This window comes from Phyllostomus hastatus, unplaced genomic scaffold, assembly GCF_019186645.2.
Source record: "Phyllostomus hastatus isolate PE091 unplaced genomic scaffold, TTU_PhHast_1.1 phas_contig_81, whole genome shotgun sequence".
Taxonomy (NCBI): domain Eukaryota; kingdom Metazoa; phylum Chordata; class Mammalia; order Chiroptera; family Phyllostomidae; genus Phyllostomus; species Phyllostomus hastatus.
In genome coordinates, this window is record NW_025333962.1 from 2293118 (window position 1) to 2321058 (window position 27941).

The window sequence follows — 27941 nt, forward strand, 5'->3', positions numbered from 1 at the left end:
CACCTTTCCCCCCTGCACTCATATACCTCAGCAAAGCCATGCAGCTGAGCCATTTCTGGTTTCTCTACCCTCTCTGCTGGCCACCAGGAGTCCCCTTCCCAGTGGGGTCTTAGGTCCTGCTGGAACCCAAGGCATTCACCTCATTTTCACACATTAGTTTGTATTGGAACACTGTGATCTTCAGTTTAAAACAAGTTGTGGCTCAGTGGATTGAGTGCCAGCCTGAGAATGAAGGGGTCGACAGTTTGATTCTTGGTCAGGGCACATGCCTGGGTTGTGGACCCAGTCCCCAGTTGGGGGCGTGCAAGAGGCAGCTACACATTGATGTTCTCTCCTCCCTTCCCCTCTAAAATAAATATTTTATTTTTAAAAGTTTTGTAAGTACAAAGGTAAGTCAACACAAAGAAAAGCAGAAGTAGCAGTATTTGGAGCCTAAGGCAGGTGGACCTCCTGGGCAGATGTCTCCCTGGTGGGCCTGGGGTCATCTGGGGCTGAGGCAACACCTTGGTCTGCTTACCCAGGGGCCTGGTAGGGCCCCATAAACCTGCCCTCCAGTTCCCTGGCAGGGCACAAGCTCCAAGGCTTCACTGAGAACAGGTCCTGCCTGAGGTGGGCAGGGTCCTGGTGGGCTGAGCCTCTGTCAGGCCCTTGTGGGAGACCCAAGAAATGCCCAGTGTGAGGGGCCACTTAACCACTTGGCCTAGCCCCACAGGCAAGTTTGTTGCACTTAAATGGCAGGAGCCAGGGACAAAAAGGCTGCCCAGGTCCTGTGCTTCTTTTTTCTTGTGCTCCATTTTCGTGCTCTTGTGACTCTCGGGGCTGTGAGTTGGGGATACACAGAGTGCCAGGATTTAACCACAATAGCCACTGACCACACATGGCTGTTCACCAAGCCAAGTTCCTTGGTATAATGGCCAGCTGCTGGCATAGTAGGTGGCTCAGATAGGGACCTTCCCATCTAGGCAGAAAAATTTGTGGGACCTTCTCAAAGCCTCTTCCAGCACAGTTGCTGCCAGGTAGCACCCTCTTGCACCCTCCGCCCCCCTCATTTGGCCTCTAGAGTGGCTATTGCTCCAGGGGCCCCTGAAGCAGTATGGGGGAGGGCACCTCACACATTGGCCTCATGCACCTGGCAACTCACACCATGGGGCTGCCTGACTTCTGGGCTCACAGCCTAGGGAGACTCCCAAGAAGAAAAAGGGGTCCCAGGCCAGGAACATCCCTGACCCAAGAGGGAGAGAGTAGACTTGCCAAGAACTCTTGAGTCCTGTAAACCCTGGGTCCAGGGCCCTCAACCAGCCCTTACCCGGGCTCCCCTTTTTGCTCCTGGCCTCGGCTTCTGGGCATGAAGGCACTTGGCCAATTGCTCTCCTTGCACAGTGCTGTGGAGGGAGCCACTCTTGGGGGACTGCATGGTGTCCCTGATTGTGAAGAACCAGCTCCAGGTTCCTGGGCCAGGAAGCTGGGAGAGCCTCCAAGGGGAGATGGCCTGTTTGGCATCTTCAACACAAAGAGGAACCCAGGCTGCCCCCTCCCCCATGAGACCCCAGGACATTCTCCCTCTGCTCCACGGTCTGCACACCCCCCAGCTGAGCTGGTCCCACGCCGCCTGCCACCTAGGCTGGAGCAGAACATCGAGTGGCAACGCCAGCCGCCTCCAGGTGCCCTGGTCTTAACACTTCCATGTCACGCTCTGCAACATCATGCCTGCGCCAACCTTGTGTTGCTTTGCGCACTTGTGCACCACTCCTTCCACATCCCAGTCCTGCTCAGCTCTGGTTTTGGACCCACACCTGGAAAGAGGGGAAGCTGGACCCCAGTACCCAGCTGGCACAACCAATTAGAAGTCACATTGTGTGGTGACGCCAGGATCCAAGAATGGTGCCTGAAAGTCACTGTCTTCTATGTGCGAGAGCCCACAGACAGGCACTCCTGAGGAGGAATTGGTGAGGAATCTCCTGCAGCACTGAGGTTCTCACTGTCACATCCACAGCTGGGAGTGGCAACAGTGCTGGGACTGTCTTAGTCAAGGGATGCGAGGTGTGTAGATGCGCACAGTACCGCACTTGGCCCAGTGGTCCCTGGCAATGCCGGTAAGAACGTCTGCCCACATACTGGCCGAGGCTCCGCACAGGCACGTGGCGTTCACTGCTGATGGTTCAGTGTACTCTTTGAACAAGTGCTCCCTGCCTGTCAAAGACCCCACTCGGTGACGGGTCCAATGAAGGATCCACTCCGTAGGGTGATTTGCAGATCTAGGACTTGCAACAGGGTGTCCACTTAAGTGGCCTGTAGGTACTCAGTGGGGAGGGCAATGAAGAGGCCTCTGCCTGCTCTCCTGACTTGCCTCTGCTGACCCCCTCACTAGCCCTTTTGGGGGCTTCCACAGTGGGAGTCAACAGGGTTTGAGCCTCGGTTCCCACACATGGGAGCTTCAGGTCTGCTCCTGCACCTGCTCAGGGGCCTTCAGCATGTGTACAAGTCCAAAGCCACAGGTGCACTTCTCTGCAGGATCACAGCTTTGGTAGAGGGAAGCATGTCATGGTAGGATGCATGCATGGGTCCAGGGGGGCATGAAGGAAGCACTGGGGAGCAGCAGGGTCAGCTCAGCCTGTTCCCCCAGTGTCCAGACTATAGTTGGACCCAACTATAGGGAGGCCCAACTATAGTCTGGACACTGGGGTGTAATCAGTGTTAATAGCATTTTAGTGTGAGGTGACTGGGAAGAAGGGGGTACAGAAGCATGGGAGGGGGCAATAAGAGCCCCCACCTTTATGAAATGCAGATAGGACTCTGCTTGACCACTCTTAGGCTGTTCCAACTAGACCTTGGGCCTCTATGTCCATCTCTGCCATCAGTTCTAGCAAAAAACAAAACCACCAAAAAAAAAAACAAAAAACCCCACACAAAAACCCATCCTCCATATCTAGTTGGGCTCCTCGTGCCCAAAAGAAGTTTGATTGCCTGCCTGCCTACCTTTAGAAGCAATCACATTAGGTGGATTTAGCCAGGTACCTCCTCTCCCTAGTACTATTTCCCATCACTGACTCCACCCTGCTCCTGGCTCAAAACCCCACTTTTCCATGCAATACTCAGCCTCTACCTCAGTACATCCACCTCCACAATCCTACCTTGAGTAAGGTCTACCTTGCTGTCTTCAACAGGTGTCATGAGTAACTTGGCCCTGAACAATGAGTATAGACACTGCTGTGCAGTGTTCCTGGAGATGAGTGGTAAGCAGTGAACTGGGGCAGCAGCAGCTGGTGGGATGAGGAATCCAAGGACGCTGCCCAAGTGGGAATGTCCCTGAGTAAGGCCAGCAGGCTGGTAGACCCTGGAGGACAGATGCCAAAGTAGCTGCACATGGCCAGCTGTGTGCTCAGCAGACCAAGGAGGACTACAAACTAGGAGTCCAAGGTGGGTGCTTAGCCCAGCATCCCTCCCTGTGAGTTGCCATCAGAGGGAGTGTCATGTCCTACCGGTTTCTGCCTCCCTAGTGGTGCCTGGAATACCCTCCACACAACCTGTGTGTATGGCAATGTTCTACAGGCCCCCTCAGGTTTATGAGAAAGATCCTGACAGGGTCCCAGGGTCAATCCACAGCCCACAACAAGATGCAGCCCAGGCTTGAGCCGGGTCAGCTGCTTGTGTAAAGGTTGGTGATTGCTCCCTCAGGTCTTGCAGAATGCCCATCCTGTCTATGTGAAATCTACCCCTTGGCCAGAAGGTGGCAGCCCATTGTAGCACATAGCTAAGACCTGAACAGTTAGCAATGGGGCTGCTCCCCTTGTTCCATGTCAGGAAGCACCTCCTCACTGCCTATGGGCAGGGCTGGGGGATTCCCAGAGAGGGGCAAAGTAGGCCAGCTTCAGGCTGGGTGCCAGTGTCCTTGGATCCCACCTACTCCCCATGCTTTATGTTGGCAGTGGGGGCTCGAGCCCAGAGTGGCTGTGCAGCAACAGGCACCTCCTGCAGTGACAGTTCATGTGCCCTCTGAGCCTCCTCCTAAAACCACAGCTTGACCCAACTCTAAGCCCTCCAGTGGGCTCAGTCTCAGACCCCTCCAGCACATGTTTGACAAAGAAAGACAAGGGGGATTTACAATCTTAATGCTCAATTTAAAGATGAATGCCCATCTACAGCATCCTGAGCCAGGACAGCTTGTGGGCATGGTCACTTTTTGATCCAAAACTGCTTGTACCGCTCCAAGTCAAAGTCATCAAGGAGCTCTGGCTCCTTCTCCTTCCCTCGGAGCTGGGCCTCACGTTTGCGGAACCGTGACCGTCTCTCCTCTGGGGACAGGGCATCCAAGTCCATGGGCATCTATGGAGGGAGGGTGTGCACTTGGTTAGCAAAAGGCACAACGATGTCCTTCTGACCTCCACCTCTACCTTTTAATAGAAATTTCTTGTTTACCCAGGATGTTTTGTTTGTTTCTACACAGCCCACTGCTGCTATCTGATTTTGGGTGCGTGGAGTTCCATGCCTTGCCCACTCTCCCCTCCCTGCCTAGCCCAGACCCGCACTCCAGAGAGGGGAGCTTACCACCAGCATTCGTCTGGGCTCCCGGTAGCGGATGTGGATGGTGGAGCCATCCTGCTTGACCAAGAGCACACAATAGAGACGTGCATAGGCCTGTCTGTGCACACGAGTGAGTGAGGCTCTGCTGCTGTCAGCCTGATGGGAGGACATGTGCAGGCAGCGGCCCACAGGAGCAGCCCCCATCACCACCTGCTGTCGCAGCAATCTGCAGATACACATGCTAGTCAGCCGCAGGTGCCAAGACCAAAGTGCCCACCAAGATCAGATCAGCCAGCTCCGGTGGGTGCCCACAGCAACCCCCTAGCTCTGGCTGAGGTCTGGTACGCCACGTATGGGAAGAGGCCGAGGGAGGTGAGAATATGAAGCTTCCAGACTGCTAAGGACAGTTGGCTTAGGATAGCACTCTAGGAGTCTGGAATCCTGAACATGAGGCCTAGATCAGGAAGCGGCCTCTTAAGAGGAACATAGACCTGGTGCTGTGCACTGAATGTTTATGTCCCCAAATTCACATGTTGAAGCACTAACCCCCAATAAAAATGGCATTAAGAGCAGGGCCTATGGGAAGTGATCAGGGTTACATGAGATCATGAAGGTGGGGCACCTGCACTGGGAATGGTCCCTTATAAGAAGAGATGGGAACTTGCTCGCTCTCTGCCCTTTGAGGACGTGGAGAAGGTGGCCATCTATGAACCAGGAAGAGGAACGTCTCCAGGATCGCAAGGAACAAGGTACCCAGTCTGGCATTCTGTTGGGGCAATCTGAGCACACATGACCTGGGGAGCTCACTCAGTTCCAGACATGGCAGACACTCAAGACCTCCTACACAGGGCAGAGCACGTGCTCCAAGGTGACAGGAAACTGCAAGTCCCTGCTCTGCCCCTCCCCTCTCTCATCCACTTGGGGCCTTGCCTTGTGACCCCCAAATTCCCTCCGGCCTGGCGCTCATGCAACTTTTGATTCAGACCCACCCCATGCACTTCAAAGCTGACATCCAGGGCTGTGGGCCCATCTCCTCTGCTAGGCTCTGATGGCCTGGTCACAAGAACCACAGCTTATTTACTGTTCCCAGACCACTAGCTGAGCCAGTCCCTGCCTTGAGAAGTGAAGGACAGGAGAAAGATGGTGGGCAGCTCCAGCACCAGAGAGCTGCGGTCAGCATCAGGAGCCTGGGGCACAGCCACTTGTGAGAACCTGAGATCAGTGGGTTGAGAAGCTTCTGGATGGGGATGGAGCAAACCCTTGAAGAGAATATGGATACTCTCCCACTGAGAACAGCATCAGTTCCCACATGAACCTCTCCCAGGATGAGGGTCCTCCAGGGAATGCTGCAGCCAGAGTCCCTTTCTGGTGTTCACACTGACTCAGACTTCAAGTGCCACCTCTGTCTCCCCACATTCCACAGGAACAAGACACCTGCCCTTGTTTCCTCCTCTGGCAACACTAACCACACTGTGCTTCCCATTTGGGGGAAGCAATGGGGCAAACAGAACAGGCAGATAGGCAGTTCCAGTGGAACAGCAGGAAGGCCATGGCATTCTCTAGGGCTAGGCTGCAGGCTCTGAATAGGGAGCGACTCCCATCACTACTTGTTTGGTGCTAAGTAGTAAACGTTGCTCCTATTTCCCCTCAATATTGTGTCAAAGCCTCTGTGTGTGTGTTCTTGTGTGTATTATTCAGATAAACACACTGGCTGGGGAGGCATCCCTAAGAGCATAGCCTGAGGCTCCAGAGTTGACCTTCCTTTGGGTGGCCCTGTGACCACAACCCCAAGTTGGGAAACTTGTGCTTACCCAAGCATACTGCCTGCAACAGCCATTCCTCCTGAGCGACACTGTAATATGTGCAGGTCGAGGGTCAGTTACTGGCCTGGTGTGTCACCTGCTGAGCAAGAAAAGTCTTTTTAACAGGCAGGCTTTACCACATAACTGGTCCTTGCCAAGTCCTAGCCAGGAAGAAAGCCACAGAACCAGTCATGTCTCCAAGCAGGCATGTTATTCCTAGGTCAATAGCAGTCTCTCCCAGTAAGCTGTCAAGCTCTCAGCCCAGACCTGGCATCAGAACCACCTGTCGAAAGTCTGTGAACAGCAGATGCCCAGGTCCTACTCTCAAAGATCCTGACTCCATCAGTATGGGCAGGATCTAGGCCCGTTTGGATGAGTTACAGGAAGCTGCTCTGAGCGCGGAGGGCAACATGAACGGAGGCTGCTTCACACCATGCTGGCCACGATCATTTAGTCTCACAGAGTCCAGCGAGGTAAGGGTCTCTGTGGCACGTGGAGGCAGCTGAAGCCCAGGATCAGTCTTAGTAAGCCCGGACTCGCAGGGAAGTGTCTGTGACTGTGCTACGACAAACCGTGTTTCAAAGCCAAATGCCTGAGGTGTCGGCATTCCAACCCCCCAGAAACAGAAACTAGCCCTCCGGGCCGATAGAGGCGGGTTTGCCTCGCTGTTCCCTACCTGTCGGGGCTGGGCATCTGCAGGACTCCCTCCGCCTTAGGAGGCCACCCGGCCGCAGAGGGAAACGCCGTAAGGATCCGCGCGGGTGCCCGCGGAGCCAGAACCCTCCCTCCCTTGGGGAAGCAGCCCCGGCCCGCACAACGAGACTCCAACCTGCCACGCTCACTGAGCTCGAGACAGCCACGGGCCAGGCCGCTTGGGAGTGGCGATGCAGTGCGTTGTCCTCACGTGGCCGCCCCTGCCGGCGAGGCCGCAGGTCCTTTACGAGCGCTCCGTCGCGCGGCGCTTACGCAAGCCGTCAGGGGCGGTGCCGGACAGGGACGGTGCTTACGTCAGCCCTGCGGGCGGAAGTGGGCTGTGCAACGCTGCGGCGTACCTCTCCGGGAGTCTGTGTGTGGCCTTTTATGCTGCGGCGCCCACTGGCGGGGCTGGCGGCGGCCGCCCTGGGCCGCGCCCCGTCGGACGGTGAGTGTCATCTGGGCGCACAGGCTCCCGAGGGCCTTCCTGGGCCCCGCCGCGGCCGTACGCGACCGAGGCGTTCGGGTTCAGCTCTCCCTGTGCGCCCGGAATGCCGCTCTCGTGGAGTTCTCGTGGGGCCGACCCCGAAAGCCTCAGGGGTTTCCAAGGCTGGCTTGTCACAGAGGCCCAGCAAGCAGAGCGAGGAACGTGAAGACTGGTTAATGTGGCTCTTCATGGAGGTGCATTGACTCCACTTACAGGGTCGCCCTCGTTCTGAGGTTGTGTCCTCTCTGTTCTTGTCTGTGGATGTTGAAGTGGCTCTCGGTGGCCGTTTTTCTTACTCGGGCACATTAAAAGTTGGATTCTCTGTGTCAGTTCTCAAAACGTAGCTGGGAATTCTGGCACGGAAAGCGCCAGCTTGTAAAACCCCTGCAGCCTGAGGACTCGCGCTGGAAGCGGAGGGGAAGCAGCCTGACCCCCTCCCCGAGGTGGGCTGTGCCGCAGAGGTGAAAACCCTGTGTGCCGAAGGCCGCGATGGCCTCCCGACCGGGAGTCCCCACAGCCGGTCCCCGCTTGTGGGCCCAGGACGACGGGACTGCCCCTGCCGGGCCCTGAAGCAAATGCTTGGGACAGGCTCTCCTGACTTGAGGGTGTGGTGATTGGATGTTCAGCTTCCCTCGGGCCCAGAGCCCTCAAGTCTGGGTTAATAGGTCCGCCCTTCTCCTATTCTTAGACATTATTTTGGGAACCGAGAGGGAACGAGCCTAGTCCATCCAGGGGCTGGTTTGGGAGGAGCAGTGAGGCGTTGCACCTCACCTGGCACTGTTGTCTTTCACTGGGGAAGAGAAGCACTGTAAGCAGCAGTGCCAGCCAGCCAGTGTGGGGTGGGGCCCACAAGGACAGGAAGAGGGGAACCAAGACTTGCCTTTCCTGATCAGCCTCTTGTGAGTTTCCTAGGCAGCATGCCTGTCCAAATGTGGGCTTTTCTGGAGTTTTCTATCACTCTTAGACCTACCAGACTGTGACTTGCTGCGACGGATGCAGGAAAACTCCTCTTCTCCTCCCAGGAGGGATCGGGGACAGGTGGGATTTCCTGTATTGCCCCTAAGGAGCTTAATTTCCTGCCAGGTGAATCCCCACTCTATTCCTGCTCATAGAATGCCACAGGACTGCCTGCAACACCCAGTTCACTTATACCCTGGTTGGGGCCACACCTGTGACAGGTACAGTGTGCCTGGGTTTTGTTTAGATACTGGGTTTAGATCTGGACCTTGATCTTTGTCTGGGAAAGGTGATATCAGCAATTTCCTTGAGTAGAAGATTCTGGGAGTTATAATGGTACACTCGCTACTTTTCTATTCTGCCACTCCAAAATTGGGTGGGGGGCTTTTTGGTGGGTTTTTTTTTTTAACTCCTAAACTGTAAAGTTCTGTCTTTTGCGGCATATTCTGCATAGCTGGAAAAACACATTCAGTTGATCTGAGGAGGAGCAGAAGGGGGTATATGGTGATGTGGTTGGGGATGGAAAGAGGTGGCGCCAACACACCTGGAGGGTGGATCAAGTGAGGCTCTGGGAGCACTGGGATGGAGGCAGGCTCTTCTGTAATCGGTTCCAAGTCCCTGGTGACCCTTTGTGGGCCGAGCCTCAGTCTCCCCAGCTCCCTGCTGATTCTGCATGTGCTGGCCCTAGTCTTCCTGGTTTTGTCTCCCCTGGTTCCTGTTGACTTTGCATTTGCGGGTCTTGGTTTCCTCTTTGTGAGGGTGAGGCTGGTTCTCTGTAGGGCCTGTGTCCCTCCTGCTTCGTAGCTTGCTTGCCAGGGACCCTTCCCCTCTTGTGCTTCCTCTGCCCTCTGCCCATGGTGCAGAATTAGGATTTGGTGCAGGCCTTTCCTTACAGGCCTTCGCCTGTATGGAAAGAGATCCAGACATGCCATGCAGGACCGAGACAGGCCTGGGATCCTGCACAGTGTGGCTCTTGCCCGTGCTTTTGAGGGGCTGCCTGCTCTCATGGAAAGAATAGTCCTCACCCCATTGTGAGGAGAAATAAGAAGGAAATGGCTGGCTGCTTTGTGGCTGCCAGTTCAAGCCAGTTTCTCAAAGGCTAAGTGGGGTTTTCAAGACTACTTGGCCAGGATGTGTCACCAAGTCCTGCCCCACAGGGTCTGTTTGGGAGGAGTGGGGCATCGCCTGCTGTCCTGAGCCAGATTTCTTCCCATCTTGTGGCTTACAAGATGGCTGGCAGGACTTGACCTTTCTTCTCCGTGTTCTCAGATCTCAGAAGTCGCCTTATCTTAGGTGTCTTGTGGAGGAGTGGGAGGGAGATGGCGTGGTGCAGGATGAAAGTGGAAAGAGCAGGCTCCTTCTCGTGCTCTGCAAAAAGGCTGCCTGGCTGCATTGGGTGCTCCTTGGGCAGGGTTCCAGCGGAGAGCATTCTAGAATGCATGAGCTTGCATCTTGAGTTTTTATTGCAGTACTGTGAGCTTTCCCATTTCTTGCCAGGCTGCTAAGGTTCAGGATTGCGGGATAGTCAAGGAGTGGAGAACACAGAATGCCCTCAGTTGGTCCTGCAGGCACTAGGGCCAAAGTCAGTCTCCAACTACTTGATTGTTGAGGGCTCAAGGCCAAAGTGCCAGCTCACGCCAGGTATGCTGTGGAAGGTGGCTTCAGTGAGTGCTCTGTTGTGTGGTGACTGGACAGAGCCCTGTCTTCCACAACTCCCTAGGCACTTCTGCAGGGCCAGACCATTCCCATGTGGTCCTTGTGCTCTGGGAGCCAGCCTCCAGGCAGGGCTGGAGGGTAAATCCTGGGCAGCACAGGGTAAGAAGTGGCACACGTACCCTTAGCCAGGCCGAGCAGGCTGGACCTCTGTTGTGAGTGTGCATAGTGGGGCAGGTGATGGCTGCACTGGGGAGCATGGAGCTTGAGTTTGATGGGGGAGGCTCATCAGAAGGACACCCTGTGTGGAGGAGCTGAAGGGCGATAATTTGTAGCCTGGCAGGGCATGAGCTTTACAGCTGCCAGCTAATCCTGTGCAGGCTCACCCCCTGCCCCCCAACCCTGCCCAGTGCCAGCAGGTAGTGGGCCTGGGGTGGGAGCTCCCCTCAGGCTGGAAGTGTGGCTTGGTGGGACAGGCTTCCCTGCCCCAGTCCCAGCACAGTGTGGAGGGCCCAGGATAGAAACCAGCATTTGGATGTAAGGTGACAAACAGGACCTGTGCCACACACCCCATGAGGGTGTCAGCTCTCTGACTTGGTGTGTGGTGTTTGGTCCTGACTGAAAACTGATCCTTGCAGGGTCGCCCACTCCAGGTGTCAGAGCTCAGGGCCAGGAGGTGTGGCCTGAAAGGAAGTGGGGCCTGATGGGAAGGCATGTTGGAAAAGGAGCACTGGGTCTTTCTGGGCAGGTTACAGTTGGAGGCTGAGGGGTACCCACAGGGCTGTGGGGGGTGTGAGGGCAGGGTGCCTGCTTATGGCAGGTGCATGACAGTCAGCAGAGCATCCCTGAGGGGCTTCTGTGCAAGCAGGCAGGTGAGCCCTTTCCCCTTCTTGGTGCTTCCAGCATCCTGGAGGGCACCTCCCAATATCCCTGGCAAGCCAGTAGTGGAGCCTCTGGGTACTCCCCTCCCTGGAGGTGGGTACCCCAAGATGGGTGCTGGGCCTGAGTATCTATTGGGTTGAGAGTTTGCCACCATGATCAAGGCTTGGGCAGGCCTCCTGGGCCATCGGTATGGCCATCATACCATGTGTCTTCTTGGGGCCGCCCCTGCTCTGGAAGAACTCACGTGCCTGTGGTGCCTAACACTCCATCGGGTCCAGGAGAAAGAGGCCAGTGCATGGCCACAGCTGCCTGGCCCGAGAAGTGGGGACTTAGCACTGACCAGAGGCTAGGCAGTGGCAGGACTGGACCCTAGCCTCCTCAGCCTTTCTTGGGACCTGGTGGCCCCCAGTCTCTCCTCTGCCCTGCTGGGTCCCTTCTGCTGCTGCGTATCCCAGTCACCTATTGCCTAGGAAATGAGGACACACCCAGAGGAGTAGGCTGGACTGCCCCTGGGACATTCTTTCTGCAGAGGATGGGGCTTTGTGAAGGGTACCAGTGACGGAGAGACAGGACCTCTTGTGTCCAGGCCTCTGGGGAGCGACGGGGTTGCGCTCTGCTAGTGAGCAGTTGCCTTGGGCTTAGAGCCTTGTGCATGTGCATGCACATGCATGTGGAATGGGGGTGTATGTGTGGCACATGTATTTGCGTGGGAAAGCTGGGATGCCAAAGAGGAGTTGGGAATCCACTGGGATGACCTCTACATAGAAACAAGGCATTTTTGTAATGGAAACTCACAGGAGTCCCAGGAGCTAAGAATTGGTCACTCAGAGATGACACTTGAGTGTCGATGGGTTCCTGTGGGTCCCTCCTCCTCTGTGTTTCCCAGCTTCTTCTAACAGGGAGCACGTGGGTTGTGTGGTAGGCCCAGAATAGCAGTGCTTTAGTGAGATTACCCAGTTAGCTTACATTGGGGATTAGGAAAGCAGTGTCCTCTGGGGGCCCTGTTGGAGATGGGCAGCAGGGCATCCCTAAATCAAGCAGCCTGTCCCTCCTGGGCCTCACTGCCAGTGTGCTGGCTACTGAACTGCACCTTGGGGGCCTCCACATTTTACTGGGGGACCCCAGGTGGCCTACGGAGCCAGGCCTGCATAGGGAGCTGCCTGAACTCCCCCACGCCCATCAGAGGTGTCCCTCGGAGGCCTGAACCTGGACCTGGCCCTCCTGCCATCATGAAGGTGGCTGGGCACGCAGGCTGCTCCTGAGGAGCCAGGGACAGCCTTCTCTTCCCTAAAGCCCCAAGTGGGCAGGACTGACTGCCCTGGGAGGAGTTTAGTGCTTAGAGGCCTGAGCAGGCTGGGATTACACACACCTCCCAGCTCATCCTGAATAGCCCCAGCTGACTGAGGGGGCTGAACCCTACCCAGGAGGTAGGTCCTGTCCTGGGGAGGGGGCTGGGGGTGTCAGGTGGGCACAGAGCTTGCTGGATTGATAACTCCCCAAACCCTCCTCCCTCACCCGCTCTCACCTGTGGCAGATGTCTGAGCCCTGTTCCTTGGGCTGGGAAGCTGCCCTCCCGCTGGCTTCCCAGCAGTACAGGGATGTGGTCAGGAAGCTGTGGTCCCTCTCTCAGTCCCTCACTTTCTAATGAAAGTTCCCAGAGCAGGGATTGGGTTCCACTGACCTTGACTTCAGCTACCTCTGGAGCATGGTGCCAGGAGATGCAGGGTTGGGAACCCAGATGTGCCCCTCCCAGGAGCAGAAGTGCAGCCACCATTGGGGCGGTGGGAGTGCACAGCTGGGGAGGCCATGTGTCTGTGGTGCCAGGGAGCCCACACCTCAGGGAGGTGTGGCTGAGCTTTGGTATGGCCCTCAGCTCTGTTCAATTCCTGGTGAGAGTTCAGGGAGTGTGTAACTGCAGCCACCCCACCTACGGGAGTCCCACAAGCCTGCTGATCTCTGCTCCCACTCGCCCATAGGGATGTCAGGACCAAGGCCTGTTGTCCTGAGTGGACCTTCTGGGGCTGGGAAGAGCACCCTGCTCAAGAGACTTCTGCAGGAACATGGCAGCATCTTCGGGTTCAGCGTGTCCCGTGAGGTCCTAGGGATTTGGGGGGCCCTGGTGACCCCCCGGCTGGAGCCCCACACCCCTACATACATAGGGACATGCCCATGCTGCTAAACCCCCCAGGAACCCTCCCTCACACATGGGACATGCCCATACTGCTGACCCCCCTACCCCACCACAGGCTAAGCTGGGTTCTTCGGGAAGGCCCTGGGGATGGGGTGTGTGGGCTCTGCATGGCCCAGATGGGTCCCAGTGGGCTCTAGATGGGTCACAGGTGCTTGTTCCTAGACACCACGAGGGACCCGAGGCCCGGAGAAGAGAATGGCAAAGGTGAGCTGGCCCCGCACTGGCCCTCCAGTGCAAGTCTGGAGCTGCCCCCCACTCCCCAACTGTCAGGGTGATGCATGAGGCCTCAGTCTCCCCATCAGATTGGAAGTGTCCTCCAGGGTGGGTGGGTGAGCAGGCCTAGTTAGGTAACGGGCATCAGATCTTATGCAGACAATGCATATCCATGTGGGAGGCTGGCGGGAGCCAGGCAGCCGTGGGGCTCTGCTCCTTGGCATGTGTGCTGCACTGTGCGGCCATGCAGCTGGGGGCAGAGCCGTGCACATGACTTAGGGCTCTCTGATATCACAAGCATCTTTTGTAACCTTAGGGTATTTATAGTATCCTGAGGCAGATCATTGAGGTCTCCCCTAGCCTCCCCACTGAAGCCAGCAGTCTCCAGGCCCCCTTCAGTGAGGACAGTGTGAGAGGTGGTATCTGTCCCCTCCTCAAGACATCTCCCTGCCCAGGGCTGGAACAGCTTTGTGGATTGACAGATGGGCAGACAGGCCCAGAATAGAAGCTGGTTCTGCCCATGTGGGATTGCCTGGGCCCTCATGGCCTGGCTGCGGACAGCTTCAACAGCTCCTGCCCTTTACAGATTACTACTTTGTGTCCAGGGAGGTGATGCAGCGGGACATTGCCGCCGGGGACTTCATTGAGCACGCTGAGTTTTCGGGGAACCTTTATGGGACTAGGTGGGCCACACTCCCTTCCTCTAAACCCCCAGGGATCTAGAGTGGGCAGCCCACGCAAGGGCTTCTCTCTACTGTCTGTCAGGGTGAGGGACCCAGCCCTTCCAGAGGTCAAGAGTCTGGGTTTTCCAGGCTGCTTCCTCCTGGCCCCACCTGAGCTCACCTGGCCAGGTTGCTGTGGGCATTGGGGGCCATGTGCTGGGCCAGTGTACAGTGAAGACTCAGAGGGCCTAGGTCTCAGAGGTCTGCAGTCTATACTTTTCTACCCCTTCCCTCCAACTAGTAGGGCAGGCTGGAATGGTCCCAGGTCAGCAACAGCTGCCCACCTCCCCACCCCTCACACACACACAGCAGTGTCATTACACAGGTGGACCCACGCTTGCTCCGTGCAGCCTGTACCTGAGCTGGCATGGGACCCTCATGCTCTACCCCAGGTGCAGCTGGCAAGGACAGTGAGCCCTGGAAGGGGCTGCTGGGGCTGCTGTTACCCTTAGATCGTGGGTACCCAGGAGCCCTGAGCCCAGTGGTGACAGCCAGGACCATGTCCTTCCCCTCCCCGCTGCTGCCCCCAGCCTAGCAGAGGGCCCAGCATGCAAGGGTTGCTGAGGGAGTGCTTCCAGAAAGGGGTAGCAGATACTGCAGTCAGAGTGGGCCCCTGCAGGCTCCCGCCCAGGCCCAGAGTGGAGACCTGGGGATGCAGGACCCCAACAGATGGCAGTGGAGGTGGTGGGGGTGCTAGAGCCCAGGGAGCCCTAGCTGAGTGCTGCCCTCCCTTCCCGCCTCCCTAGCAAAGCAGCTGTGCGAGTGGTACAGGCCATGAACCGAATCTGTGTGCTGGATGTGGACCTCCAGGGTGTTCGGAACATAAAGAAGACTGACCTGAAGCCCATCTACATCTTTGTGCAGCCACCCTCGCTGGAAGTCCTGGTGGGGGCAGGGATCCAGGCAGGGGAGGGGTGGAGGAGGCACCAGGGCTGCCCTGCAGGCTGATCCTCTTTGGGCACCTCAGGAGCAGAGGTTGCGGCAACGGAACACAGAGACGGAAGAGAGCCTGGCCAAGCGGCTGGCCGCTGCCCGGGCAGACATGGAAAGCAGTGAGTGTGTGGGTTTGGCCAGTGACCCTGACCCTCCCCCATAGCAGCTGACCTGCCAGAGGTGGGAGGGCAGAGGCAGGAGCTGCCACCTACAGCTCCCCAACTGTCACTGAGCTTCCACTGGCCTTGTGGGGATCCTTCGTCCCCACCCCAGGCAAGGAGCCCGGCCTGTTTGACCTGATCATTGTCAACGACAGCCTGGACAAGGCCTACTGGGCCCTGAAGGAAGCACTCTCAGAGGTGGGCTCCGACAGGGGGCAGGGTTGCATCTCTGTGCAGGAAAGGGCATGGGACAGGGGATGGGGTTCAGGGCAAACCACTCTTCCTCTCTCCTGCAGGAAATCAAGAAGGCCCAAGGGACTGGCCGCTCTTGAGGATACCAACGGCTGTGTCTTCCCTGGATAGGACCCTGTACCCACTCTGGTGGCCAGGGTGTCCCTGGCAAGATGGCTCTGCCTGCCTCTCTCGCCTTGCTCCCCATGCCTATTTCTGGGTGCCCCCGATGAGTCCCACTCTCCTGTGGGAGTTGGGCTGGTGTCCTAATAAAGAGCTGCTGGTGAGAGTGGCCTTGAGCCCATGGATTGCTGCCCTGGCCCTGTGTTCTTCATGCTGCGCTGCCACTCCTGTTGGCCACCTCCTAAATCACCAGTCCCAGAAGGGCTGTGGGCTCCAGGTCCCCCCATGTCTGCTACTCTGGGATGTAGGCCAATGAGGCTGCTCCCCAACAGCACACGACTCCCCGGGCTCCCCGTGTGCCCAGGCTCCACAGCCCGGAGACCAGAAGAGATGCCCTCCCACCTCCATGTCTAGGAGATGAACAGGAGCTGTCTTCAGAGTGAAGGGTCCCTGGAGGCTGGGCTGCTTCCTGCCCTGAGGTGGGAGCAGTGGGGTGGGGCTGCCAGGAACATATACCTCTCCAGCTAGTTCCTCAAGGCTCCTTGAGGCTGGCTAGAAAAGGCCTTGGGGGCTCATCCTGCCCCAGCCACTGAGGGACAGACGTTGACTTGGAAGGGGGCACTGAGACTGCAGGAGCTGGACCCTGGTGTCTGGGAGGCCTGCATGTGCCATACGCTCCCTTGGCCTTACTTACAGCCCACTGAGCCCAGCTGGCCAGGTGGTTTGGGTGAGGTCAGTTCTGGAGATCTGAGGGCCTTTGTTGGGGCTCCAGGCTCCCTGGAGTCTGAGAAGACACCTCCCTTGCCACTAGTCTCAGGCCAGAGCAGCTGTGGTGCCCTGGGGTACAGTGGTCTGTGCCTAGGCCATGCTCTTGGGGTGAGACCAAGACAGTGGACACAGGCTCAAGTGGAAGCAGGGAGCCCAGGCAGAAGTAGTTGTCCATATGCCCAGATGTACAGAGGAGGCCTGGCGGGAGTTAGGCCTGGGCACAGGACAGTGGGCAAAGGGGCGCTGGGCAGGTGAAGCAAAGCCGACTGCCTCCCAACCCACTGTGCAGCCTGGAGGAGGCCCCTTCCTTCTCTTGGCCCCATACAACTCCAGGGACAATCGGGGATTCAGACCCTGGGCCTTGAGGGGAACAATGGGGCCCTTGAAGGCCCTCTCCCTCCATTGTGCTTGGTGGTGAGAGGTGGCCCTGGGTCGGGTACGGGACTGCCGGGTGCATACCCTTGGAAGCCAGTGTCTGACCAGCCAGCAGGTGGAAGGGCTCACGGAGACTTACATTTTCTGGCCTGAAAAAGGTAGGATGTTGTCAAGGGGACCAGGTACAGGGTGCCCTATGGGGCTGAGCAGTGTCACTCTTGCCTCTGGGTTTGGTCTCAGGCTGGTCTGGCCTCTCCAGAAATGACTGCCCCCAAAAGATGACAGGTGCTTGACCTGGCCAGGTATCTCATTCCAGGGGTCTGTCTCAAGCCCACTGCTCATCAACAGGTCCTGACCAGTAGGGTCTTCTGGGATTACAAGATCCAAGAGTGGGGGGAGGCAGAGCTGTGGGAGCTGCTTAGGCCAGTTGGTGAGCGGGAGGGAAGGGGTGTGTGCCCAGCACCTCCGTAACAGCTAGGGCCCCTTGAGCTGTGCAGGACTGGCCAGCCCACACTAGCCAGGCAGCTGCCACATGTCCAGAGGCTGGGGCCTCAGGCTCTTCAAACCTGGGGGAAATCTGGGAGCTGCACCCAATACAAGGGCAGTCAAGTCAGGAGAGGTACACTTCTCTGCCCTCAACATTGCTCCTGACCTAGCTTCAACCAGCCTCTGCTCGGCCTGGGACTTCCTTCCTTTAGTCTTCATGGGTCACAAGTCTTTAGGTCTGGGCTCCACAGGTCAGCAGAGAGCAGAACAGACCCAGGAGGGCCCCCAAGTGTGCCCCAGACACAGTGAGTTGACTGGGTGCCAGGGGAAGGAAGGTGAGCAGGAGTGGGTAGAGAGCTTGGCAAGGGGCAGCGGCTGGTCCAGGAGTGATTGGGGCTGCTGCACAGGGCAGGGTGCCTACCTCCCGCATCTGCCTGGGGCCTGTGGTGTGCTGGGCCTTGGTGCATGGAGCAGGTGGACATGGCGGGGTGTGGGGTGCAGAAAGAGGTGAGCATGCTCCATTCCACTGAGAAAGGTGGCAGCATGCTGGCTGCTGTGGCTTCACCCAGAGCAGTTGGGGAAGAGGGGTAGGAGGTGTGCAGAGCATGGGCACCCTACAGGGATGGGTGGTGGGCCTTGCACCCTACCCTGAGCGGGCAGTGCCTTGGAAGATCCAGAGAATCCACAGGCCCGGCAACTGGAGCTGTCCAGGCTGTGCCACCGGGACTCTTCCCCAGCCCACCCCCACCCCTTCAGGAGGAACTCCCCTCACTTTCCAGTCCCAGCTGCAGTAGAGAGGGGCCCCAGAGAGTCCTCAATATGTTCTCTGCCCCTTTGGGGTCCCTCACAGCCCAGCTACTGTCACCTTGCATCCCTGGGAGGGAACAGGGCCTTGAGGCCTTAGTTGGACTCACCCTCCCCCCAGCTCAGGTGTCCCTTCACCCCCCTGCATCTGCTGAGCACATGGTAGGGGCACCTCCCCATCCTAGTGTAGAAGGAGCTTCCCAGAAGGGAATGTGAATGAGTCCGGACACTGAAGAGGCCGGCCCTGTGGGCCTTGTGAGGATGAGGGCTTTGATGGAGAGCCCGGCTTCCCTGGGGCCCAATCTGAGGGCCTAAAACCCTCCTTGGGCTGCTGGGGAGTGGGGTGGCAGCTGTCGTGCACATAGGAGCTGCAGTGCCTTTGTGGCAGACAGTCCCCAGGCCTGGGGTTTGGGTCCTGGATGGCCAGGGAGCCCTAGTTAAAATACAACTGGGACCTCCAGGACAGGAATCGAGTGTCCCAGGGAGGGACCTGGCAAGACAGAACACCATGGAATTACTGCAGAGCTGAGGGGAGACCTGGCACAAGTGCTAAGGTCCAGTTGGGAGGTGGGCAGGCAGCACCAAGCCTGCTGAGGCCTGGGCCCCCCAGGGCCCCTTAGCAGGTGTATGGGTGGGGGCAGGATCTGGGCTCCTGCTAAGGCCTCAGCCTCACAGAACAGAGCTACATTGAGGTACTCATGGGTGCTCACCTATGGGTGTGGGCTGTCAGTGCCAGGTGCATGCAGGGTCTCTGTGTCCTCAGGGAGAGGGAAAGCTGCCTGAGACTCCTCCTTCCAGGCCCCAGAGGCTCCCGGGACAGGGCCCCTGCTGCATGGAGAGTACTGGGGTCCTGCCTGCAATGCCCCCCTCTACAGAGGAAGTTCCACCCACCCCGGCCCTTGGGCGCTGGGAGGAAGTCTGGCCAGAGATGGGAAGGAAACTGCTGGCCAGGCTGTGGCCTGCTGCACTGCTGGATGGCACTGGGCCATCCCTGGCTCCCAGCCCTGCAGGACCTTTGTTCAGACCTGGGTGTGGGGGCACTTAAGGCAGGAAAGCCCAGCTGCCACCCTGGAGAGACCACTCCTCTGGGTCTGCACTGGAGTGGCAGGCTGGTTCTCCCCAGGATGGGCCATCCTGACGCCCACTGAGGCCATTGGGCATCTTCCTCCAGGCTCTTGGTGGGGATGACTAGCTGTCATGGGGAGCCTGTTTGTGCCCACACTGGCCCAACAGTCACCCCTCCCTCTCCACACTCTTGCTGACCCTCCAAGGCCTGCCCCTTCCTAGACCCTGACCCTCAGGGGCACCCGGGTCCCCCTCCCAAACCTCATCCAGGATCCCTAGGCAGCCCTTACCTACACTTGCTCTGATACTTTGCTGTGGGTAGGGTTCCCTGTGGATGAAGGCCCCTGCAAACCCCCAGGGCCTGGATCCCTGAAAGGCCAAAAACCCATTCCTACCTCCAGGCCTGCTGATCCCTGGTGGTGGTACCACCCAGCAGCCCCAACGGCTCCTGCAGCCCAGCATAGGCCACCAGCCAGTCCTTATTCCAACCTTGTAGCTTTCACAGAGACACACAAGTGCTGGGGGTGGGGGCAGATGGGGCAGGGGCTCGAAGTGCTCAGGCAGGGACTATTGCAGTTGAGATTCTTATTTTACAACACTGGCTTACAGAGAAGTTGCAGAATCTGGGAGGAGTTCCCATGTAACCACCGCCCCCCCCCCATTCTCTATGGCATGCTCGTCACAGTCAACGCTGCCAGCTCCACAGCCCACACTTCCCTCCAATGCCTGAGTTTCCCCATGACCTTTGCTGCCCCAGGTTCCCCCATGAGGCATGTGGTTCTCACTTCCCCTCAGGGTCCGACCCCCAAGGCCCCAAGTGGCATGTATATCTTGGGTCGCTGGGACCCTTGGAACCCTGTGTGAGACACCCTTGGCTGTCCTGGTGGTCAGGTGTGTTGTTGGAGCCCCTCCTGGGACTTGTCTTCTGGTGGCCTGGACTGAGGTCTGGGTGGGTGTGGCAGCAGGGCAGGGCACTTCTCAAATCGCAGCCAAGCCCCTGCTATCAGCCTGGCACACCTGAGGGGACCGTGCAGTTTCCACTCTCCCCTCCTGTGGGCACTGTCCCCTCCCATGTACTCAGATGTGAGGCTTCTTCTCTTGTCTGGTCTCTGTGACCCTGAGTTGACATGCATAAGCCCCCCCCCCCAAGGCAGAGCACCCTCCCTCACCCCTAGGATAGGGTCTGACCATGCTGAGCTAGAGCTGGTCTCAAGAGTCCCCTGCCACATCTCACAGGTGTGTTGGCGGGGGCAGCATTGCCACCACAGGAATTGCTGAGTGTGGCATAAAAGCTTTCCCCAGAGAACCAGTTAATACTGACACCCAAAACACAAGTCAGGCCTGCCTGCACCATGAGAGAACCCCCCATGTATTGGGAGAGGAATGGGGGCTACTCTGTCAGACCCTTTCTGGGTTCCTGTGGGGGTGGTGGAGGCCTCAGCCTCCTACGATATGTCAGGTCCTGGAGGAGAGTGGGGGTTTTCACTGAGGGAGAGCAGTGGGCCTCAGGCCTGAGGGGTCGTCCATGAACCTTGCCTGAGGCTGGGTGAGGGAGAAGGTGGTCCCAGAGGGCAGGCCTGAGCTACTCTGTACCTGTGCATGCATGCACATGAGTGCATGTGCACATGTGAGTGTGCATGTCTCCGTACATGTCACTGCGCACACACTTGTGTACAAGTTCATTGTACACCTATATGCACATATCTGCATGTATGTGAGGTAACTGCATGTGAATGTGTGCACACAAGTGTGCACATGTCTGTGAGTGAGTGTACACCTGTAAATATGTGAGTGAACATGAGTGTGCATCTGTGTTTACATTGCATGTGTAGTTCTGAGACAGGCTGTGTACTCAGATGTGAGGAAGTGGGGTCACTTCCCCAGGAACCCTGGATACCCCCTCTTCCTCCCCACCTACCGCCCAGGGGAGAGGCCCAGCTACATAAAAAGGGCCCAAAGCCCCGCCAGTCTCTGCTTCTCCATCCCATACCTGCCTACACTGCCTCCCAGGCCTGTTCCAGGAGGGAGAGAGCCAGACACATCGGGCACCCAGGGATCTCTTTTCCCAAACCATCCAAGAGGAGGTACTGGCCTTGGCTATTGAGTAGGGAAGGTGGGTGTTGGGAGGCACAGCCCTGGAAACCCAGGGCCAGGGTCGTTTGGCTCTGTTCAAAGAGCTCCTTCTTTTGGGCACAAGCCCACTCAGGTCAGCTGGTCTGGGATGTGGTGAGTAGCCCATGACTATCTCTGAGTGTCACAGGTGTGCCTCACTGGACACAGTTCCATCCTGGACAGATGCTTGGCCTCACCCACCCTCCAGCTGGGACTGCAGAGGACTGGCAGGAGCTCATGAGAAGGGAGGGCATGAAGGGGTGTGCAGGGTGTGGAGTGAGGGTCTGGGCTTAGTTAAGCACTGGGGGCTGGGCAAGCTGGAGCCATCCCCCCATGCTGGAAACAGGACTCCATGTGGCCTGGGGGCTATATGGGGTGGGGGCTGAGGGTATGTGGGGCTGGGCTCTAATTTCCTGTTGATCCCACAAAGTTGGCTTACCCAATTGACTCCCTGTGCCTCTCAGGGCCTAGGGTGTGGTCTCTGGAGGTAGAGGATGGGCAAGGCTTGGGGGCTAGGGAAGGATAGAAGGGGAAGGCTCTGTTCCAGGCTATGAGAACCTGGAGTTGGGCCTGAGGGCTACCAGGGTGAGTAGTCAGCTGTTGCCTGTGTGGGGTCTGTCCTTTGCCCACCCAGGCCCCACTCTCCATTTATGCACCCTATTGCAGGGTTAGGACTCCTGCCCCAGCGTTCCTCCTGCCCCTGGGTGGAGCTTTATTCCTGCATTGTCCCACATCCCTCCTCCCCACCCTCCTGCTCTTCCTTGTCCCCTACCCAGGGTTGAACTTTGCTCTTTGTCCTCAGGTCCCACCAACCCCCACTCCTACATCCCCTCCCACCCTCCTCCTCGCCACCCCAGTTGAGCTCTACTGTGGCCCACAGGTTCCCGCCCCTCGTCCCTATGACCAACATGAGCTGGAGCTTCCTGACGCGGTTGCTGGAGGAGATCCACCACCACTCCACATTCGTGGGCAAGGTGTGGCTCACGGTGCTGGTGGTCTTCCGTATCGTGCTCACTGCTGTTGGAGGAGAGTCCATCTACTCGGACGAGCAGACCAAGTTCACCTGTAACACAAGGCAGCCAGGCTGCGACAACGTCTGCTACGACGCCTTTGCGCCCCTGTCCCACGTGCGTTTCTGGGTCTTCCAGATTGTGGTCATCTCCACACCCTCTGTCATGTACCTTGGATACGCTGTGCACCGCCTAGCCCGCGCTGCGCAGCATGATCGCCGCCGTGTTCCCCGGCGCAGCCCTGGGCCCCGTGCGCCCCCCGAGCCCCTGTCACTACCCATGCCTTCCCACCGGAGCTGGTCCCAGCCCATGGACCTGGGCGAGGAAGAACCCATGCTGGGCCTGGGGGAGGAAGATGAGGAGCGAGGAGCGGCAGAAGGCCTGGGAGAGGGGAACGAGGTGGAGAATGAGAGTGCTGCCAAGGGTCCCGGTGGGGATGCCAAGGCAGCGGGGACCCCGGGCCCCAACGGGCTGCACGATGGGCGACGGCGCATCCAGCGCGAAGGCCTGATGCGCGTGTACGTGGCCCAGCTGGTGGCACGGGCGGCCTTCGAGGTAGCCTTTCTGGTGGGCCAGTACCTTCTGTATGGCTTTGAGGTGCCGCCCTTCTTCCCATGCAGCCGGAGGCCCTGCCCACACGTGGTCGACTGCTTCGTGTCGCGGCCCACGGAGAAGACAGTCTTCCTGCTGGTCATGTACGTGGTCAGCTGCCTCTGCCTGCTGCTCAACCTCTGCGAGATGGCGCACCTGGGCCTGGGCAGCGCGCAGGACGCTGTGCGAACCCGTCGCCCCACGGCTGCCGCTCCCAGTCCAGCGCAGCGCCCGCTGCCCTGTCCACTCCCCGCCACGCCCACCGGTTTGGCCTGCCCGCCTGACTACAGCCTCGTGGTACGCGCAGCGGAGCGCACAGATGTCCGCGACCCAGATCTGGCCAGCCTGGCACTGCGGGCCCTGGGGGACCGGCACACGCTCGGGGACTGTAACCGCCCACCCTGCTCCAGCCTCCCTGCGCCCGCCGGGGGGCCCCCGAGGGCCAGTGCGTCCGTATCCGGGTCAGGCAGCGCTACGTCCGGGGGCACGGGCGGGGGCCAGGGCCCGCTGAGGGCCAAACCCAGGGTGAACTCGGAGAAGGGCAGTGCCAGCAGCAGGGAGGGGAAGACCACCGTGTGGATCTGAGGTCCCGCGCCCAATGCTTTCAGTTTTCCCTCCAGCCAGGCACCAGTGGGGACTTGGGGATAAAGCTGGGGACTGGACGCACTGGAAGCAGAGCACCTCTTTCTCCTCTTCCTCCTCCCCCTCCCCTCCCCCTCCTCCTCCTCTTCCTTCTCTTCCTGGGCTGGTAGTCCTCCTTGGGAGAGGCGGGAAGGGGAAGGACACCACTGCTGGGTATCACTGTCCCTTCCCACCCAAGCCCCCTCTGTGTCCTGGATAAGAGGGGAGGATGGGCCTGGCAACCAGGAAGGGTCTCCAGCTCTGATCCTAACCACCCCCTCCAACAGGTGGGCTGGACTGTGGCTAGGGTACTGCCCCACCCCCCACCACATCCAGAGGCACCTTGAACTGCTCTGGACTGGGTGCCCAGTCCTTCCCTCCGAGCTCCCTGGGATGGGGCCAGAGCCTCAGGACAAGGGCTCTGGACAGAGTGCCAGGCCTCCTCTTTGCTCCTCTGCAGCAGCCTAGGTGTGATGCCTAGGGGTGCCTGGTCAGGGCATTGTGGGTATAGTTGCTGTCTCTACCCGCTGCAGCAGCCAATGGGGCTGCTTTACCAGCTCCCTGGCCCCCAGACTATATGCTGCTTCCTGCAGAGCAAGAAGCAATTCTGAGTCTTCTTCCTACATGAGGGAAACTGAGGCAGCCCTGGGCTGTGCCTCCTCCTGCCTGGGTCCTCTGGGCCCCAGTGAATGAGCTGCTTGTTCTCCTCCTCAGAGAGAATGTGGGTCAGGACTACATCCTGCCTGGGGTCCCTGGCCAGACATTTAGGCTGAGGCCCTAGAAGGCTGAGGCTGGGGTGGATGTGGCCACACCCTTTGAACTTTACAGCTGCCTGACAGGGGTCCTTCCTCTGGGACAGACTTGAAGTTTTCCAAAGATGTCAGTCTACCTTGCTGCTGGGACCAACAGGGTGGTGGCCAGAGGTGTGGCTTTGGTGGTGCTGGGGGAAGGGGCTCTGGAGCTCCTAATTCAGACACAGCCTCCCCAACAAAGAGTGTAAAATAAAAAACTAACTTTTGTTTACAACCATGTGTGTGAGTGATTGGGCATGCCTAGGTATGTGCATGTGACACATGTGCACATGTGCTATGGACAAGCACATGTATGTATTTGTGTAGTGTGGCATCACTGGTCTCCAGGTACACAGCTAAGCTCCAGGGTTGCCTAGAGAGCAGCTCCTCAGAGATGCTTGGGTGCAGCTCTGTGCCAGGCAGCAGGCTGGGCGGGTGCCTCTGAGCTTGTAGACAGTGAGAACAAAGAGCAGGCCAGTCCCTAATACTCAGAGCCAAGGTCAGCCTGAGGCCCAGGCGACAGAGGGGCACTGCTGTCTCAGGCCCCAGCATGATCTAGATGGCAGCCAGAGCCATCAGTGGTGGCTTTGGTGAGGGGCAAATGTGGGCAAGAGAGCCAGGGAGGAGGGAATAGGGGGTAGGACAGGGAGGGGCTTAGATTTCAGGGACCCCAGCTGCCTCACAGCCTCCCTCACACCTAGGGCAGGTCCTGACAACCTCTCCTGGCTGCAACCCTCTCTTTGCTGTCCCAGGGCCAAGCCCCAAGTCAGGGCTGAACCCCAGCCCTAGCCTCAGCCCGCCTCTGGTCAGAAGTCAACTGCAAGCTGAGTTCCTCTTCTGTCTGGGATCAGACTGGCTGAGCCCCTAGGTGAGCCCCTCCCTAGGCAAGCCCTGCCCCCAGGAAGCCCCACCCATAGAAGAGCTGCACTTCCTGGGGAGACCTGCCCCACAGGAGCCCCACTCCCAGGATAGCCGTGCCTCAGGAAGTCCTGGATGGTGATGCCAATCTGGATCCAGAGCAGGGGCATACAGCTCACCTCTCCAAAAGAGGAAAGTCCTCGAAAACAGCAGTCCTGGACTTGGGGCTGTGCTGCTAGCCATGTGGTCACCATGGAGGCTGGGCCCCTGGAGTATGGGCTGTGCTGTCCAGCCATACCTGGCTCCCATGGGTGTGGATGGGCACAGCAAGTGGCAGAGCTGGTAGTGACAGACACTTGCGAAGAATGCACTTTGTCCACAGCCCCTCCATGCTCCAAGGTCAGCCTCCTGCAGCTGGCTGTCCTCTAGGCAGGGGCCCTGGTGAGCCTCAGGACCTCAGGGAGATGGGTGGGCATCTGGGTGGAGAACAGTGGGACTTAGGGTACATAACAGCCATAGTAGTTGGAGATGGCCAGCAAGAAAGGCAAGCGTCTACACCCAGCAGGGCCAGGAGGCTGGCTTGTACCCTGAAGGTCAGTTTTCCACATCTGATGGTGAAAGGGTTCACAAGGAGTAGGAGGGGTGGGAGGTGGGGCATGGGCCCTCCAGCATGCATCTGAAAATGAGCCACAAAGTCCAACGAATGAGAGAGGTGCTAGGCAGATTTGCACTTGCAGAAGAACATTCTGGAATCAAACAAACAGACATTTGTCTTTTCACAACTGCATGAACCAATTCCTAGTAATAAATCTTTCTCTATGTATAACAAGTTGCTTTTGTTTCTCCAGAGACCCTTATCAGACAAAGTTAGTTAAAGGGCATACCAGCTGAGAGGGAAGCTACAAATGGAGGATCTGTTCTGAAAGATGTCTCTGTCAGCTCAGGCTGCATAACAGATACCATAGGCTGGGGGCTTAAACAGACAGTTGTTTCTTCCTGTCTTTGAGGCTGAAAGTCCAGGACCTAGGTTGGGGCAGGGCTGGTTCTCCTGCGGCCTCTCTCCTTGGTGTGTAGATGGCTATCTCCTCCCTGTGTCCTCACATGGTCGTCTCTCTGCGTGTGTCTGTGCCCTGATGTCCTCCCCTCATAAGGACACTAGTCATATAAGATGAGGGCCCAGCCTGCGGCCTCATTTCACTTTAGTTACGTCTTTAAAGGCTCCATCTCTAAATGTAGCCCCATCTGAGTCCTGGGCATTAGGCCTTCACCCTGAGGAATGTGCTAAACTGCACCTGTGGGCAGCATGGGAGAAGGCATAGACCTCCTGTCTCGGGAACTCAGGTGCCTGCTTGTACCACCTGAGGCCTGTCAGTTCTGTGAGCTTTGGATGCTAGTGTCTTAGGTTCTGTTGTCATTGGCTGCCCCAGCCCTGGGAAACCAACCTCTGTGTCATCCACAGTCTCATCTCTAAGACCAACTCCTTGATGCTATGACACAACCATCTTGTGCCTGAGCTGACCTTAACACGGGGGGCCATCTCCTACTTGGACACAGTGTCTAAGATGCGCAGTCTGTCAACTCTGAGAGTGGGGCCCAGACAGCTGTTCAGCATGCTGTTTTGTGCTCTTGGCTACTTAAAAAGGCTCTTTTAGCTTTCCTGCCAACCTGGGATGGCCACCAGGATGAAGGCTGAACCTGGGCACAGAACTGTCCTCCTGGCCCATCCTTGTCCTTTGGCCTGGCTCAGGAGTAGGCCAGTGAGATGAGCCTGGTCCAAACTGGGGCAGGGCCAGCCCAGGGAGTGGCTGGGGCAGGACCACATGTAATGTTCTTCTTGTCTCATTCTCATCCATTTCCATGGCTGGAGCCAGCTCCCTGGCGGCTCAGGGAGACCTCAGAGGGCTGCAGGAAGGGGGTGCTCTGACACCCCCAGAATATGACAGCTTCCTTATCCTGCCTTTGGGAAGGGAGGAGGCATGGGGAGAGAATAACAGGAAACCACCCCTGGCCCAGCAGTATCAGGGAAGCAGGGTCTGACCCCACACCCACCATTTTCCAGCTCTTAGCTCCCCACCCCTCCTGACAACTCCAGTCTGTGGTCTTACAGGGAGGAGAGTGCAATTTGTGTCTAGCTGTTCCCTGGGAACCTCCCAAGTCCAGGCCCCAACTTCCCCCAGAACTGTGGCATGAGGAGCAGCAGCGAGGCCTGAGAAGGGGCAGCAGTGTGTGGTGCTTATATGTCAGGGTCCCTAGTGTCAGGCTGGCCAGGCTGTTGCAGACACCCATGAAGGCTTCCTGGAGTGGGGCGGGGCCTGGAGCAGTGCTGGCTGGCAGGCTCCTGGATGGTGGCAGGTGCTGTCTGTTCCATCCACTGAGGCAACCACTAGCCACATGGATCTCTGAGCACATCCGTGTTGTTATGTGGGGAGGAGAAGGAAGGTTCATTTGACATCCTATAAGTTGATTTACATTTAAACAGTCTGGGAGGTGAAGCAGGCTGGGCTTGGCTGGATTGAGAGTCAGAAAGTTTCCAGGTGGCTCCAGGTTGCCTGTTGTCCCTGTGGCAGGACCAATGGGAAGCTGGTTTCTCTGCTGGCTGGGGTACAGGCTGACGTGAGGTTGAAGGAACGTGCCCCCCACCATGTTGTCCTCAGGGGCTGGCAGGGAGGTGCTGGGTCACCTTTGGAATGCCCAGCCTGCAGAGGAAGACCTCTGCAGCCAGGAGCCAGCAGCCAGGGGAGTCACATACCAGGCCTGTCTGGTCACAGCCAGGAAGCTGGCTGGGTGGAGGACTGTGGGCCTGGGGGAACAATGGACTTTGGACAGCTGCTCCTGCCCTTCACCATGCAGTTGGTTCAACTGCGAAATCAGGACTTGCAGGGTTTGGAGCA

The 27941-nt window shown here is 58.0% G+C and overlaps 3 protein-coding genes across 8 annotated transcripts; 2 read left to right on the plus strand and 1 right to left on the minus strand.

Annotated features, from left to right (window-relative positions):
• Positions 1–4097: 4097 nt before the first annotated feature.
• Positions 4098–7284, minus strand: MRPL55 (mitochondrial ribosomal protein L55). Of its 4 annotated transcripts, none has more exons than XM_045850574.1 (4): positions 7153–7284; positions 6333–6420; positions 4546–4747; positions 4098–4323 (listed from the first exon to the last, which is right to left on the minus strand). In XM_045850574.1, the coding sequence occupies exons 2-4, from the start codon at positions 6356–6358 to the stop codon at positions 4174–4176; spliced, it is 378 nt and encodes a 125-aa protein (XP_045706530.1). In that variant the 5' UTR covers positions 6359–6420; positions 7153–7284; the 3' UTR covers positions 4098–4173. The 4 variants fall into 4 exon arrangements, with proteins under 4 accessions (XP_045706530.1, XP_045706531.1, XP_045706532.1 ...); XM_045850575.1 differs by having other exon boundaries at positions 6333–6423; positions 7153–7270; XM_045850576.1 differs by lacking the exon at positions 7153–7284 and adding an exon at positions 7000–7146.
• On the plus strand, positions 7208–15752 carry GUK1 (guanylate kinase 1). 3 transcript variants are annotated; one of them, XM_045850567.1, is made up of 9 exons: positions 7208–7464; positions 8616–8681; positions 12972–13085; positions 13349–13390; positions 14005–14082; positions 14868–15006; positions 15089–15173; positions 15328–15413; positions 15512–15752. In XM_045850567.1, exons 1-9 carry the CDS (start codon positions 7208–7210, stop codon positions 15545–15547), a joined length of 903 nt encoding a protein of 300 aa, XP_045706523.1. In that variant the 3' UTR covers positions 15548–15752. The 3 variants fall into 3 exon arrangements, with proteins under 3 accessions (XP_045706523.1, XP_045706525.1, XP_045706524.1); XM_045850568.1 differs by having other exon boundaries at positions 7378–7464; positions 13986–14082; XM_045850569.1 differs by lacking the exon at positions 8616–8681 and having other exon boundaries at positions 7317–7464; positions 13986–14082.
• A 1005-nt stretch (positions 15753–16757) lies between these two features.
• GJC2 (gap junction protein gamma 2) lies at positions 16758–24376 on the plus strand. The gene is made up of 2 exons (XM_045850546.1): positions 16758–16870; positions 22060–24376. The coding sequence occupies exon 2, from the start codon at positions 22079–22081 to the stop codon at positions 23363–23365; it is 1287 nt and encodes a 428-aa protein (XP_045706502.1). The 5' UTR covers positions 16758–16870; positions 22060–22078; the 3' UTR covers positions 23366–24376.
• The last annotated feature ends 3565 nt before the right edge of the window (positions 24377–27941 follow it).